At 38.1% G+C, this 15531-nt stretch overlaps 1 protein-coding gene across 1 annotated transcript in view; it reads left to right on the forward strand.

Moving 5' to 3' along the window:
- Positions 1-15531, forward strand: part of STT3B (STT3B, catalytic subunit of the oligosaccharyltransferase complex) — a 106485-nt gene that overhangs the window by 62082 nt on the left and 28872 nt on the right. The window contains exons 4-5 of the mRNA XM_025375653.1: positions 2007-2072; positions 6171-6270. Of these exons, the coding sequence (XP_025231438.1) occupies positions 2007-2072; positions 6171-6270 (166 nt within the window). The remainder of the gene's footprint in view (positions 1-2006; positions 2073-6170; positions 6271-15531) is intronic.

Genomic DNA, 15531 nt, shown 5'->3' on the forward strand with positions numbered 1-15531 from the left:
TTATTATGAAAGATATCCTAAATTATACAGATAAACAGCCCGATGAAGAGATACGTAGGACAAGATCTGGAAGAGTCCCAAGAGCAGGAGCTTCTGTTCTTAGGGAGTTGGGGTGCACCATCATCCTGGTACATGGATGAGTTCTTGATCACCTTCCTGTCAGCCTCCTTGTATTCAACTGTCTGGAAGTTCACCAGACCCTGTCCTTGGGCCTTTTATGGAGACTTTATTGGTTGTCCATGATTGAAGCATGGACACCCTTGTCAAAATGTGACTGGACAAAAAGAGTGTGACCTAAACTTAGCAAAGCCTATCTGTTCAGATTCTTCTTGGCCTCTCTGTGCAGCATTCCTTCCTCCAGGTATGGGACAGAACCCTCTCTGAAATAGAGGGTCTTATGACCCAAAATCAAATTAGAGCCCTGCCAAGTGGAGAAGTGAAAAGTGAGTAGGAGAAGTTTAGAGAGAGATTCTGTAACAAGGGGAATTACAAGCCACGAACTGTGGACGAAAGTCCATATATCCTAATACCACACTTACAAAGTCCTAACTTTTCTCCTAAAGTCTTCTCAGTTCCTTCTGAGTGGCTCAGCTGTTTTCTGTTTTCGCAGGTGTTGCTATTTTCCCCTTTTCGTTATTGATCCCTCTCTCCTTGTTTATAATTCTTCAGTGCCTGCTTTGACATTTTGACCATTCTTTTACATAGATTTTGTTACTCTCATTTCTGTTTTCATAGCGCTTAGTTTCTGATACCTACCTCTATTATAGCACTTGATATATAGTACCTTTCATCAATCCTAAAATGTATACTTTCTCCACAGATTTTGACATCTCTGAAATTAGGATGTATGTTATGAGTGATGGCCATAGATTCTATGAAATGTGCTATATTGATTACTTGCTTTTCAATTTGCTTCCTCCTCTAGATTGTGAGCTTTTTGTGGGCTTAAAAATTTTAAACTCCACACCTCTACTTCTTCCATCTGTGCCTGCTACTGAATCCACTGTGGGTGGTTGATTGGATGCCTTGCATCTTTCCTGCTTCATTGCCCTCAGAGTTCTGCCCAAAACCACCATGTCAGTAAAGCTTCTGGTGATTTTATCCCAGCCAGAACTGCTTTCCTGACTTTGGCATTCAGGCTCTATAAGGACCTTTTGGTACTCAGTGTTTATACCTACCATAGGGCCTCTTTTATATTATACTTTGACTCAAGTTCTTGCCTTTGTATCTTATCTCCCTAGTACAGGACTGAGTTATAGTTTGTGTCCAACATAGCCTAGCAAAGTTTTCTGTGTATTAGTAAATACTGAAAAATACGTTTCATTTACTTTTCTCTTTCAGCCAATTGGATTGAGTCTGAGGAAGTTTCAGGGTATGAACTATATTTAGTGGCTGTAAAATATGCCTTGGTTTTATTGTAATAGATTATAGCAGTCTGGGTTCGGTTAGGAGAGAGAGAAGTATTAATTATGATAAAAAAGTAACTAAAATAGAAGGAAACTCTCTATGGTATCCTGAGGCTGAGGGAGGGTACCCAAGAAAGGGCAAACTTGGAAGGTTTTCACACCTCATTGCATAGGTTGTGGTTCAGCGCATTGAACTGGTTTGGCACTGCTGAACAAGCAAAAGACCACTCTGGAATGTAGACACTTAAGGAGAAGGGGTGGGAGGTGGCCATGGTGACCTGTGGCATGGTATGTGGATATCAGTGAGGGCAAGAGACTTTGCAGAAAATGAAAAAAATGTAATTTGTTTTTTAAAAGATGATTCTTTTAAATAACATAACATGCATAACAGAGAATGAGAGCTATTCTTAAAATGTCTCAGTGTGCTGCTCAGTATTATAAACGCATATATTAAGTACGTCTGCATATCTGAATAACCACAGTACTTTTAAAAATAACCTTGACTTTTTGTAGCATGTGGTTAGCAAACATTTAACTTTTAAAAATTCCACAAGAGCATTTGTAAACATTTTTATCATATCAGTTGCTTTTATTTTTTAGGTAAAATCCGTAAAAACTGGGTCAGTTTTTTGGACAATGTGCTGCTGCTTATCCTATTTCTATATGGTAAGATTTCATATTTGAGACTACATGAAGTCTAATAGATCTTTGGAGGTTAAAACAGTTCTCTTTTCCCCTGAAGTCTATAGGATTTTTATTTTGTTTAATGTAATCTTTCATTACTACCATCTGTTTTCCTTCTCCTACTCACAGGTCCTGTATACACATGCTTTGATGGAGAGGGCTAATATTTAACCCTCAAATAAAATATTTGCAGCAAGTGAAGCAAAATGTTTTCAAATGTACCACTTCAAAATACTTAAACGTTTTATTAAGAATTTTTTTTTAGGCTGGGCGCAGTGGCTCAAGCCTGTAATCCCAGCACTTTGGGAGGCCAAGATGGGCGGATCACGAGGTCAGGAGATTGAGACCATCCTGGCTAACATGGTGAAACTCCGTCTCTACTAAAAAAAATACAAAAAACTAGCCGGGCGAGGTGGCAGGCGCCTGTAGTCCCAGCTACTCGGGAGGCTGAGGCAGGAGAATGGCGTGAACCCGGGAGGCGGAGCTTGCAGTGAGCCCAGATCGCGCCACTGCACTCCAGCGTGGGTGACAGAGCGAGACTCCGTCTCAAAAAAAAAAAAAAAAAAGAATTTTTTTTAAATTTTAAAGATTATATTCATTATTTATTTATTTGAGACGGAGTTTTGCCCTGTTGCCCAGGCTGGAGTGCAGTGGCACAATCTCTGCTCACTGCAGCCTCTGCCTCCTGGTTCAAGCAATTCTCCTGCCTCAGCCTTCCGAGTAGCTGGGATTACAGGCGCCCGACACCATGCCTGGCTAATTTTTGTATTCTTAGTAGAGATGGGGTTTCACTATGTTGGCCAGGCTGGTCTTGAACACCTGACCTCATGATCTGCCGGCCCCGGCCTCCCAAAGTTCTGGGATTACAGGCATGAGACACCACGCCTGGCCTATCATTTATTTTTTCAGAGAGAGTGTCTGTCTCTGTTATCCAATCTGGAGTGCAGTGGTACAGTCATAGCTCACTATAACCTTGAATTCCTGAACTTAAGTGATTCTCCCACCTCAGCCTCCCCAGCAGCCAGGACTACAAGCATGTGCCACCACGCCTGGCTAATTTTTAAAAATATTTTTTAGAGACAGATCCTCACTCTGTTGCCCAGACTGGTCTTAAGCTCCTGGCCTCAAGCAATCCTCCTACGTTAGCCTCCCAAAGCACTGGAATTATAGGCGAGAGCCGCTGTGCCTGTTTTAACTTTTTAATGACTTAAATTTAAATATTATTTTCTATTCTTCCTAGCTTTATTCATTTTATTATTATTATTTTTTATTTATTTATTTTTGAGGCAGAGTCTGGCTCTGTCGCTTAGGCTGGGAGTTCAGTGGTGCAATCTCGGCTCACTCTAACCTCTGCCTCCTGGGTTCAAGCTATTTCAAGCTATTCTCATGCCTCAGTCTCCCAAGTAGCTGAGATTACAGATACAGACTAATTTTTGTATTTTTAGTAGAGACAGGATTTTACCATGTTGATCAGGCTGGTCTCAAACTCCTGACCTCAAGTGATCTGCCTGTCTCAGCCTCCCAAAGTGCTGGGGTTACAGGTGTGAGCCACGGCACCCAGCCCCTAGCTTTATTTTTCAAATAGCTCTGACAAGTAAAATATTTTCCAAGTTAGATTGCATACTCAAAAAGAACAGGAAATTTTGCCTGTCATATATCGAGCATGGAACCACGTTTAGATGAAATAAGCTTTTACTTAGCACTCAATTTTAAATATGATATTAAAAATTAGTTTTTCTATATTGGAGTTGACTAGGTAACTGCTTAATGTTAAAATAATCTGAGTTTTTAACAGTCATTATCTAAACAGTTTAGTGAAGTGAACTTAGAGCAGAGAAATAAGAGTAATTGGAAGTCTTGTTGAAAAGGATAACCTAAGTAAAGAGTTAACTAAAAGGAGAGACGGAATGAGAAAAGGTTGTAGAAAGAATGTTCTTCTGGCCCATTTGCTTTCATTTCACTCCTTAAAGTAAATGAAGGAAAACTCTTAAAATGAATTTATGTGGGTCCGAAAAGAAATAAATCACTGTAGTTAAAGATCATGTATAAGATCAGCAAGTACTTTTCAGAAAATCAGATTTACTTTCAGATTGGTTTCAGCTTTTCTTTGTTCTCAAGTGAAGAGAGTAGGTAAGGTAGCATATTGATATTATACTCAGTTTTCAACCTTGATGTAGTAGATACCTAGAGTCATTACTGAAATAGTGGTCATATCCTCTAGGTTAACCTGTAAATTTACCTCCTTTTTTTTTTTTTTTTTTTTTTTTTTGAGATGGAATTTGGCTCTTGTTGCCCAGGCTGGAGTGCAGTGGCACAATCTCGGCTCACCGCAATCTCTGCCTCCTGAGTTCAAGCGATTCTCCTGCCTCAGCCTCCCGAGTAGCTGGGATTATAGGCATGTGCCACCAGGCTCAACTCATTTTTGTATTTTTAGTAGAGACGGGGTTTCTGCATGTGGTCAGACTGGTCTCGAACTCCTGACTTCAGGTGATCTGTCTGCCTCAGCCTCCCAAAGTGGGATTACAGGCATGAGCCAATGTGCCCGGCTACCTACTTTTTTTTTTTTTTGTGAAACGGAGTCTCGCTCTGTCACCCAGGCTGGAGGGCAGTGGTGTGATCTCAGCTCACTGCAAGCTCCGCCTCCCGGGTTCACGCCATTCTCCTGCCTCAACCTCCCGAGTAGCTGGGACTATGGGCGCCCGCCACCCCGCCCGGCTAATTTTTTGTATTTTTAGTAGAGACGGTGTTTCACCATGGTCTTGATCTCCTGACCTCGTGATCCGCCCACCTCGGCCTCCCAAAGTGCTAGGATTACAGGTGTGAGCCACCGCACCTGGCCCACCTATGTATTTTTTTAAACAGGTTTCTTAAGGTTGGGGTTCAATATTACCTCTTTATTATTCTTTCTCTTCTTTTCTACACCATAGCCTGTATAGTAGTCTTGTTCTGAAAATTAATGATAATTTGAGCTAATCTTTTTTTTCTTTTTAAACAAATGCCATAGAATATGTGCACCCAAGTTATCCGTGGCTCCTTTTAAGTGGTTAGAGCCTGGGGCACATTCTGGGTAGTTGTACTTAGCAATATCAAACTTGTTCTTTCAAATTTAGGCTTAAATTTTGAAAGTAATCAGAAGTCTTTCAGTTAGGACTGGCGCTCCATTAGAGTAACATTGTTTTTTGTGAAAAATAGCTTGTGACCAAGGCAGAAAACTGATGTATGTGTGGAAAACTGATGGCAGTTCTCCACAAGGGGTTCTGAAATATTTTAGGTAAGAGCAGCGTTATTGGAATAGATGTGCTAGCATATAGTCTGCTAACGTGACTGTTGATACAAATGAAACTTTCAAGCTCTAATTATTAGAGGACATCTGAGAGCTTTGTTATTAACAAGAGCTTATTACCTATTATTTAGTGTACCAAAAAATTAATTCTATTGGTTGAGAATGGAGATTCTCTTTAGAATATTCATTAATGTAGACCAAAAACATCCTCAGTTTTTCTGGCTAAATAGTGTATATTGTATAAGCCAAACAATAAAATGGGATCTTGCTTTGTATCAATCCGTTTTTAAGAAAAAAATTTATGCCCAGCTAGCACTTTTTTGAGAAATCTCAAAGCATATTCATGTCATCTGAATTATTTTTAGTTGTCAATCCTTTCATTGCTTTTACTCTCAGTGACCTTTCTTACAACAAATTTGTCATAAAAAGTGGGTGAAGTAAAAACTGTTTGTTATTTTCAAAATTTATGATCTATATCCTAAAACTCCTTCTCTATGACAGCCTGTTTACTGACAATTCACAAATTATAATACTCTCAGCTTTTCTATTAAATCTAATTTAATTTGAACATTTCTCCAGTGCATTTGGAAAAGCATATTGGATTTGTGGGATCGTTTTATTTTAATGATAAATAAAAATGAGGAATACGTTCTTCATAGGTTAGTAAGTTCTTATTTAAGCATTTCTCAAAATTGCTAAAATCTTCATGTTTATATTTGCTCATTGTATGTTTAGATTCCTAAATATTTTTAAAAAGTAAAAATAATAAATTTAACTTAGCACTTCTTTTCCTATAGGTCTCTGCTTGGGGTGGTTATGTATTTATCATCAATCTTATTCCACTGCATGTATTTGTGTTGTTACTGATGCAGAGATACAGCAAAAGAGTCTACATAGGTAAGTAAGTTGATTTTTGACATCTGTCAGCTAAGAGATGCTTTGTATACATTCTTTTTATTGAAGAGATATTTCTATTTGGTCAGTATTATGCATGAAAAGGTAAAAATAATTTTGTGTTCATTTTGCTGTTTATATTGATAAGGTCAGACATTTTTATGTAAGTGCTTTGTCATCAACTTTTCCTTGGTAAGTTGTTTTTTGGGGTTTTTTTTGTTTTTTTTTTTGTTTTGTTTTGTAGAAATTAGTCTGGGTTTGATATTTGTCAGCACTTTTTCCTCCCCGTAATTTTGGGGAATGGGAATTTTTATCGTGAAAATCATTCACATTTTTTGTATTGAATTCAATTCACTAAGAGATTGACATCCTCAAAGTAAGCAGTTTAATAAGCTTTCAAAAGCTCTTTTTTGGATAATGTACTAATAGATTGAGTCTCTGTTGTCTCTAGAAAAATGTTCATTTTTCTCTACAGGTTTTAAAACAATATTTTCACTGTGATGCTTAGCGGTAGATGATGTTTTCACCTTAGATCTCATTTTCCATGATAGGGTTAGAACTTTTATGGGTTGAAGGAATTAGAGAGCAATTGTGAACTGAAACCAGTGTCTTAGTAAAATAATACAATTCTATTATAATAATGTTGGAAAACAATAACACAAAGATAAATCTTAAGTTTATTTTCAAAAGCATAGTAGCTTGGCTCAAAAGTTAACCATAGATTCATCATATGACTTTAACTTTTCTCAAAAGTTAACCATAGATTCGTCATATGACCAAGCAGTTCCACTCCTAGGTATTTACCCAAGAGAACCAAAAACATATATTCATACAAAAGCTTCTATGTGAATGTTCATAGCAGAGTTTATTGTGCATAATGGCCAAAAATGAAGACAACCCAAATGTCTATCAACTGTATGAAACCATAAAATATGGTATGTTCATACAGTGGTGTATTATTAAGCCATGGAAAGGAATAACATACTGATACATGCTACAACATGAACCTTGAAAACTTTATGCCATTATGTAAAAAAGCCAGACATAAAAGGCCACATAGTGTATGGTTCTGTTAGTGTGAAATGTCCAGAGTAGGCAAATCTGTAGAAACAAAAAGTAGAGTTTGTGGGAAATGTCCAGAATGGGCAGATCCATAGAAACAGAAAGTAGATTAGTGGTTGCCTGGGAATTTAGGAGGGGGAGAATAGTGGAGAGGAGAGGAGAGGCGTGGCTATTAATGGATATGGGATTTCTTTCGAGGATGAGGAAATATTTTAGAATTAGATAGTAGTGATGGTTACACAACCTTGTGAATATACCAAAAACCATTACTGGATAGGTTATTAAAAGATAAATTTTATAGTATATTAATTGTATCTCAACAACAACAAAAAAAGCATAGTATATTACATTTATAGCCATTTCAGCATATTTTTTTCATTGGATACTGTGAGGGTAGGTGCTATTATTCTCATTTTACAGATGTGGAAATAAGAGGAGACATAATAATTTGCTAAATATCATATAGCTAACTAATAATGGGGCTGAAGCTTGAACTCAGATTTTGGCTTTAAAGCCTATAATGAGCCAGCCATAGTAGCTCACACCTCTTTTTTTTTTTTTTTTTTTTTTTTTTTTTTTTTTTTTTTTTTTTTTGAGACGGAGTCTCGCTCTGTCACCCAGGCTGGAGTGCAGTGGCCAGATCTCAGCTCACTGCAAGCTCCTCCTCTCGGGTTCACGCCATTCTCCTGCCTCAGCCTCCCGAGTCGCTGGGACTACAGGCAACCGCCACTTCGCCCGGCTAGTTTTTTGTATTTTTTAGTAGAGACGGGGTTTCACCGTGTTAGCCAGGATGGTCTCGATCTCCTGACCTCGTGATCCGCCCGTCTCGGCCTCCCAAAGTGCTGGGATTACAGGCTTGAGCCACCGCGCCCGGCCAGCTCACACCTCTTATCCCAGCTACTCAGGAGGCTGAGGCTGGAGTTCCACTTGAGTCCAGGAGTTCAAGGCTGCGTTGTGCTATGATCTTGCCACTGTACTCCAGCCTGGGCGACAGAAGGAGACCTGTCTGTGATTGCCTGAATGACTGAATGAATGGCCCATGATGCTAAAATCCACCAAATCTGCGTGCCTCTCGTATAAACAAATAACCTTACTGTTGAAATAAATAAACCTATGTATTTCTGTACCCCAAAAACACTATAAACAGTAGTTGGGATCCAGAAAGGAGAATAATAAATAATAGATTAAGCTTTTTTTAAAGTTAAAAGGTTACAGTGAAGGAACTAAGAGGGTGTTTTGTTGTTGCTTTAATTTTAAAAATCTGGAATCTTGGGAATTGAATGGTCAGAGGAATACAAGAGAGAGAAGACTGAGAAATACACTTTATGAAATGCCATTATTCAGGAAGAAGAGTCAAAGGAGATGTCAGAAGTAGTCCAGTAAGCATATTGTTAAAATGGTCAGATGGAAGTGTATTCTACATAAAAGTTTAAAATTCAGGCAGTGTCCAACTCCCCTTTAACCTTAGCACCAAGATTTCAAAGGATTAGAATTTGAGAAAGGCCTTTGTATTTGGTAACTGGGATTTTTTTTTTTTTGATCATTCTGGAAAAATATGAAATTCATACTACTTTGGTTGACTCTTGAGAGTATTTTGAGAAGAAAGAAAAATAAAATGGGTTAGGGATGTATGTGTGTATAAAGCTAATGTTCATAATGTTCAAATTCTCCTCTCTACCCAACTTGTAATCTTTTACTTATAATTATCCGGGAGTATTTTGATGATTTCTAGTCTGCTTTCATAGGGTTTACTTGTAAATGGATGGAAAGTAGTATGATAGAGCAAGTGTTGCTCTTCCTTCATCCAGAGTGTGTCAGGATTTAAGTTCAATTTCTCCTAATTTAATGGTCTTACAACTATGGAAGCACTGTAAAGTGTTTGTATATAAAGTTCTTTGATTTTGGCACGTAACATCCTTTGTCTTTTGTTCTCCCTCCGCTTGAGCACAAATGTTTAGGTAAAAAAAATAATGATTGATAAATGTCAAACTCATAATTATATTAATTAAAAGTTTAGTTGTATTCTAAGCATTGAATTAAATGACTTGAATAATTATATATAATAAATATAATAATTATTTTAAATAATTATGAAAAAATTGTGTCCTCTTTGAGTAGATTTTTTGCATGTGTCATTAAAATCAATTGTAACACAACCACAGAAAACTGTCAGAGTTTATTCACATGTGGAAAAGGAGGCACATGGGAGGTAATGTGGATGTATAGTGGTAGAAGAGTGGCATGGGAAGTGAGCAAGGGAGGTGTAAGAAAAGCTGAGATGGGAGGCCGTCTCTACTTGAAATTTTGGGAGGAAAAATTTAATTTTCTGTTAAGAGATATTTTTGACTTGGTGAATTTCACTATGTTGGGAAGTAAATGTTTAAAAATTATGTTATGCATAGGATTCTACTGTTTTAAGAGGAACACCCAAACCTTATGTTGCATTTGTAGAAGGAATGGCTCTTGCAAGAAATCACAGTAAAACTGATGGGATGTGAAGTGATTTAAGCTTTCTAATTTGATTAAAGCTTATCATACTTTGTGTTCATGTCATAAGGAAATTATTAAAGATATGAAGACAAATATAGGGATATTTACTGTGGTATAAATTGTAATTGTGAAAATATGGAACTAACTTAAATGACCAATAGGGGAATGATTTTTTGATTGCAGTGTTGCCATATGGAATATTATGCAGCCTTTAAATTTAATCTTTTTGAGTTTTTGATGACATGGGAAAATGTTAATAAAAAACAGACAGTAAGGATTACCAGTGATTTTTTTTTTTTCATACTTCTTGCTGCTTTCCAAATTTTCTGCTTTCCAAATACATACAATGAGTATGTGTTAAGTTTATAATAAATGAGACTTGGTTTTTGGTTTATAGACATAGGAATTTTACCTCAAGGGCTGCATTAACTAGATTAGGTTAGTAGTTTAAGCACAGAGAAGAAATCAATTTCTAATATTGATGAATGCTTTTGAAATGTCACTAGAACAGCTTGTTTATGGTATTGTCTATTTTTTCTGCAGTGATATGAGGAGAGTAACAGTTGTTTTTCATATTATGTCTAAAATGTATTTTTTGGATGATATTTGCTGGGAACCATCATTAAAAGTAAAGTTTTATAAACATACTACCTACTTTATTTCTGTACAGATTATTATGGGCATTATATATTTTGTGAATAAAGAAATAATCCAATTATTGAGTACATTAAAAGTAAAGCCAAATTATTAAGAGTCACATTTATACTTGGCAGCTGTAAACAGAACACAGCTAATGCTAGTTTAACTTAGAAAAAACAAACTTTAAAAAAATTGCATGTAAAAAATCTAGGATTAAAAAAAAAAAATTCCAGGATACAAGGGCTGGAAGCTCTGAAATTTATTTTGTCTAATTCTACCGTACTATTGAGGAAATTAAAGCAAATTTCACTCACCATATGTTCATTAAGTGTTGAAAAAATAAATACTGTGTTTTGTGCTAGCCATTATGATACAAAGATGAATTAAAAAACCTTCCTGTAAGGAGTGTATATTATACAATGTAATCAATTTAATAGCATATGATCAAAATGGAAATAGGGAAAAATTTGTGAAAATCAGTTTGGACTTTAACCATGTTCTTTTAAAAGTTTTGGAGCTAAGTCTTGATCTTGAGAAGACAGAATAGTCTAGAAGCAGACTTAAAATTTGTGGTAATGTAACCATAAATAAAAGGTACCATGACATTGAGGGTAAGAGTACATACTCCAGAGTCAATCTAGTAGGATTCAATTCTTGCTCCCTTACTACTGTGTAACTTTGGACAAATTACTGTCATTTGATGTCCTTAGGCCTTAATGTCCTCATTGGTCAAATAAAGACAATAATAGTTATTACCTTACAGATTGTTAAGGATTAATGAGTTATAGGTTAATGTATGAAAGGTGCTTAATAATAGATGAACACAAAAAAGTACTATTTAAGTGTTTGCTTTTGTTGTTGGTGTTAAAGTTATGGAGGAATAGCCAGATAGACAAAAGAGTTCAAGAGGGTAGGAGACATGATTACTGTATTAAGACTGAGGGCGTAAAACCCCAGTGTGAATCAAAGGAGTGTTCCTTCTTTTTTTTTTTTTTAAGTGAAAATAAACTTTCAGCTATTTTTGGTTTTGAGAAACATAATGGAGAAATAACACTTGTGTGTTATAAAGTGTAAAATAGCAATTAAAATATAACCTGTAATAGGTGTTTTTTTGATAATTTTAAAATTTGATAATAAATGTTGATATGGTTTGGCTATGTCCCCACCCTCTGTGTCCCCACCCAAATTTCATCTTGAATTGTAGCTCCCATAATTCCCATGTGTTGTGGGAGGAACCCAGTGGGAGATAATTGAATCATGGGGGTGGTTTCTCCCATACTGTTCCATGTAAGTCTCACGAGATCTGATGGTTTTATAAGGGGAAATCCTTTTCTCTTGGTTTTCATTTCTCTCTTGCCTGCTGCCATGTAAGGTGTGCCTTTCACCTTCCACCAAGATTGTGAGGCCTCCCAGCCACGTGGAACTGTGATTCCATTAAAACTGTTTTTCTTTATGAATTAGCCAGTTTCAGGTCTTTATCAGCAGTGTGAGAACAGACTAATACAGTAAATTGGTACTGGTAGAGTGAAACACTGCCAAAAAGATACTCAGAAATGTGGAATCACCTTTGAAACTGGTTAACAGACAGATACTGGAACAGTTGGAGGGCTCAGGAGAAGACAGGAAAATGTGGGAAAGTTTGGAGCTTCCTAGAGACTTGTTGAATGGCTTTGACCACAATGCTCATAATGATGTGGACAATGAAATCTAGGCTGAGATGGTCTCAGATGGAGATGAGGAACTTTTTGGGAGATGGAGTAAAGGTGGGTCTTGGTATGTCTTAGCAAAGAGATGGGTGGCATTTTGCCCCTGCCCCAGAGATTTTTGGAACTTTGAACTCGAGGTAGATGATTTAGGGTATCTGGTGGAAGAAATTTCTAAGCACCAAAGTATTCAAAAGGTGACTTGGGTATTGTTAAAAAGCATTCCGTTTTTAAAAGGGAAACAGAGCATATAAGTTTGGAAAATTTGCAGCCTGACAATGTGATGGAAAATTTGCCATCCAATGGAAAATTTGCAGGCTGACTGCGATAGAAAAGCAAAACCCATTCTCTGAGGAGAAATGGAAGCAGGCTGCAGAAATATGCATTAAGTAACAAAGAGCCAACTGATAATGCCTAGACAATGGGGGAAATGTCTCCAGGGCATGTCAGAGACCTTTGCAGCAGCCCCTCCTATCACAGGCCCAGAGGCGTAAGAGGAAAACCTGGTTTCATGGGCCAGGGCCAGGGCCCTCCCTGCTGTGTTTTGCCTAGGGACTTGGTGCCCTGTGTCCCAGCTGCTCTAACCGTGGCTAAAAGGGGTTAAAGTACAGCTCAGACCATGGCTTCAGAGGTTACAACCCCTAAACCTCAGCAGCTTCCACATGGTGTTGAGGTGCCCAGAAGTCAAGAATTGAGGTTTGGGAACCTCCACCTAGATTTCGGAGAATGTATGGAAGTGCCTAGATGTCCAGGTAGAAGTTTGCTGGAGGGGTGGGGCGGCTCTCAAAGAGAACCTTTGCTAGGGCAGTGGGGAAGGGAAATGTGGGCTTGAAGCCTCCGCACAAAGTCCCCACTGGGGCACTGCCAGGTGGAGCTGTGAGAAGAGAGCTACCGTCTTCCAGACCCCAGAGTGGTAGATTCACTGACAGCTTGCACCATGCGCCTGGAAAAGCTGCAGACACTCAATGCTAGCCCATGAAAGCAGCGAGGAGGGAGGCTGTACCCTGTAAAGCCACAGGGGCAGAGCTGCCCAAGACCGTAGAAACCCACCTCTTATATCAGCGTGACCTGGATGTGAGACATGGGGTCAAGAGAGATCATTTTGGAGCTTTAAGATTTGACTGCCCCACTGGATTTTGGACTTGCATGGGATCTTCAGTGCCTTTATTTTGGCCCATTTCTCCCATTTGGGATGGGTGTATTTATCCAGTGCGTGTACCTCCATTGTATCTAGGAAGTAACTAACTTGCTTTTGATTTTACAGGCTCGTAGGCAGAAGGGACTTACCTTGTCTTGGATAAGACTTTGGACTCTTTACTTTTGTGTTAATGCTGAAATGAGTTAAGACTTTTGGGACTATTGGGGAGGCATGATTAGTTTTGAAATGTGAGGACATGAGATTTGGGAGGTGCCGGGGCAGAATATATGGTTTGGCTGTGTCCCCACCCAGATCTCATCTTGAATTATAGTTCTCATAATTCCCACATGTTGTGGAGAGACTCGGTGGGAAATGATGCATGGGAGTGGCTTTCCCCATACTCTTCTCCTGGTGGTGAATAATAACTCTCACAAGATCTGATGGTTTTGTACGGAGAAACTCCTTTCGCTTGGTTTTCATTTCTCTCTTGCATGCCACCTTGATTGTGAGGTCTCCTCAGCCACATGGAACTGTGAGCATTAAACCTCTTTTTCTTTATAAATTACCTAGTCTGAGATATGTCTTTATCAGCAGTGTGAGAACTGACTAATATAAATGTATATAATTGAATAAGTGTGTATAGTTGAAAAAGTCAAATACGTACAGGGTTTATAGCAAATAAAATGTTGATTTCTTGTTTTTTGTTGTTTTTTTGGGGGGGGGGTTTGTTGTTGTTGTTTGTAGAAATGGTAGAGGAGATCTTGTCAAGTTGCCCAGGGTGATCTCGAACTCCTGGGGCTCAAGTGGTCCTCCCACCTCAACCTTCCAAAGTGTTGGGATTACAGTCATGAATCACTGTGGCCAGCTGCATTTTATTTAATATAGCTAAGTTTTATTGCCACAAAATATTTGGGATTACACCCCATTATTTACAGTGATATTCAGTATGTAATTAAACAAGTAGTTTTGATGGTTTTGATCTAAGGTATTGAAAACAATAAGACACTGTACAGTTTTATGTTTGTGGCAGATAAAGTTTTATCAAGACAAGAGATTACTCTTCTACAGATGGAATGAATATATTACTTGCATTAATTGTTTTGCCTTTACTTTTTATTGTACCTTCAAGGTAAGTGAGCCAAGAGCAGACAGGCAAACAGGGGACTATAATAAGTACACTCCTCCCCCCCGCCATTTTTTCCATAGATTTTCATTTAAAATTAGAAGTTTCAGTGTTGGTTACATAAAGTGAGTTTTCAAGATGAGTGTTTGTAACAGGCATTGAAGCTAGTTATTGGGGAGAAGAGATGGGATTTTCCTTAGATCGGTTTACGGTATTTATGGATCTTTTTTGCAGCTTTGCCAGTGGATATTTTAGAGGTTATTGGGGTTGGGGGCAACTGAAAGTTCAAACACAAAGGGAAGATGGTATTACTTGCGCCACCTATGCTGCTGATACGACTCATTGTGTAGTTCACAAGGATTAGTCCTCCAGTATCTCCTTGTATTAAAACTCGGGATATTTAGAGCAAGGATCTCACCTATATTGTAGCAATAATCATTGGCCTGATCAAAAAGGCTTTTTCAGTGAATAGAAACAGTCTTCATGTTCTACAAGCCAAAAAGATGTAATAAATCACTTGGTACTCTTATTATCTAGAAGAATAGACCTGAGTGAGATTTCCTTTAAAGGTCTATTCTTCCCATTGAGACATGTGTGTTTCATAGTCCGGAAGAATTAACTCCTGGATAGAAGTAGTTATGAATTCTTCGTGATATCAGTTAAATGATAGTAGTAGTCGACATTAAGAAAAGGATGTGTTGGCCAGGCGCATTGGATCACGAGGTCAAGAGATTGAGACCATCCTGGCCAACCTGGTGAAACCCCATCTCTACTTAAAATACAGAAATTAGCTGGGCTTGGTGGCGTGCACCTGTAGTCCTAGCTACTCTGGAGGCTGAGACAGGAGAGTTGCTTGAACCCGGGAGGCGGAGGTTGCAGTGAGCCGAGATCATAGCACTGCACTCCAGCCTGGCAACAGAAAGAGACTCTGTCTCAAGAAAAGAAAAGGGGGAAAGAAAGAAAGAAAGAGAAAGAGAGAAAGAAAGAAAAGGGTGTGTTGAGAAGAACCGAAACGTTTTCAGTGGTAGCATGACTTGTGGTGACAGGATTTGTGATATCCTGTGGTTTAAATCTTTTTTTATTTTGTGTTTGTTTCACTTTCTTCTTTA

This window comes from Theropithecus gelada, chromosome 2 (genome assembly GCF_003255815.1).
Source record: "Theropithecus gelada isolate Dixy chromosome 2, Tgel_1.0, whole genome shotgun sequence".
Classification (NCBI taxonomy): domain Eukaryota; kingdom Metazoa; phylum Chordata; class Mammalia; order Primates; family Cercopithecidae; genus Theropithecus; species Theropithecus gelada.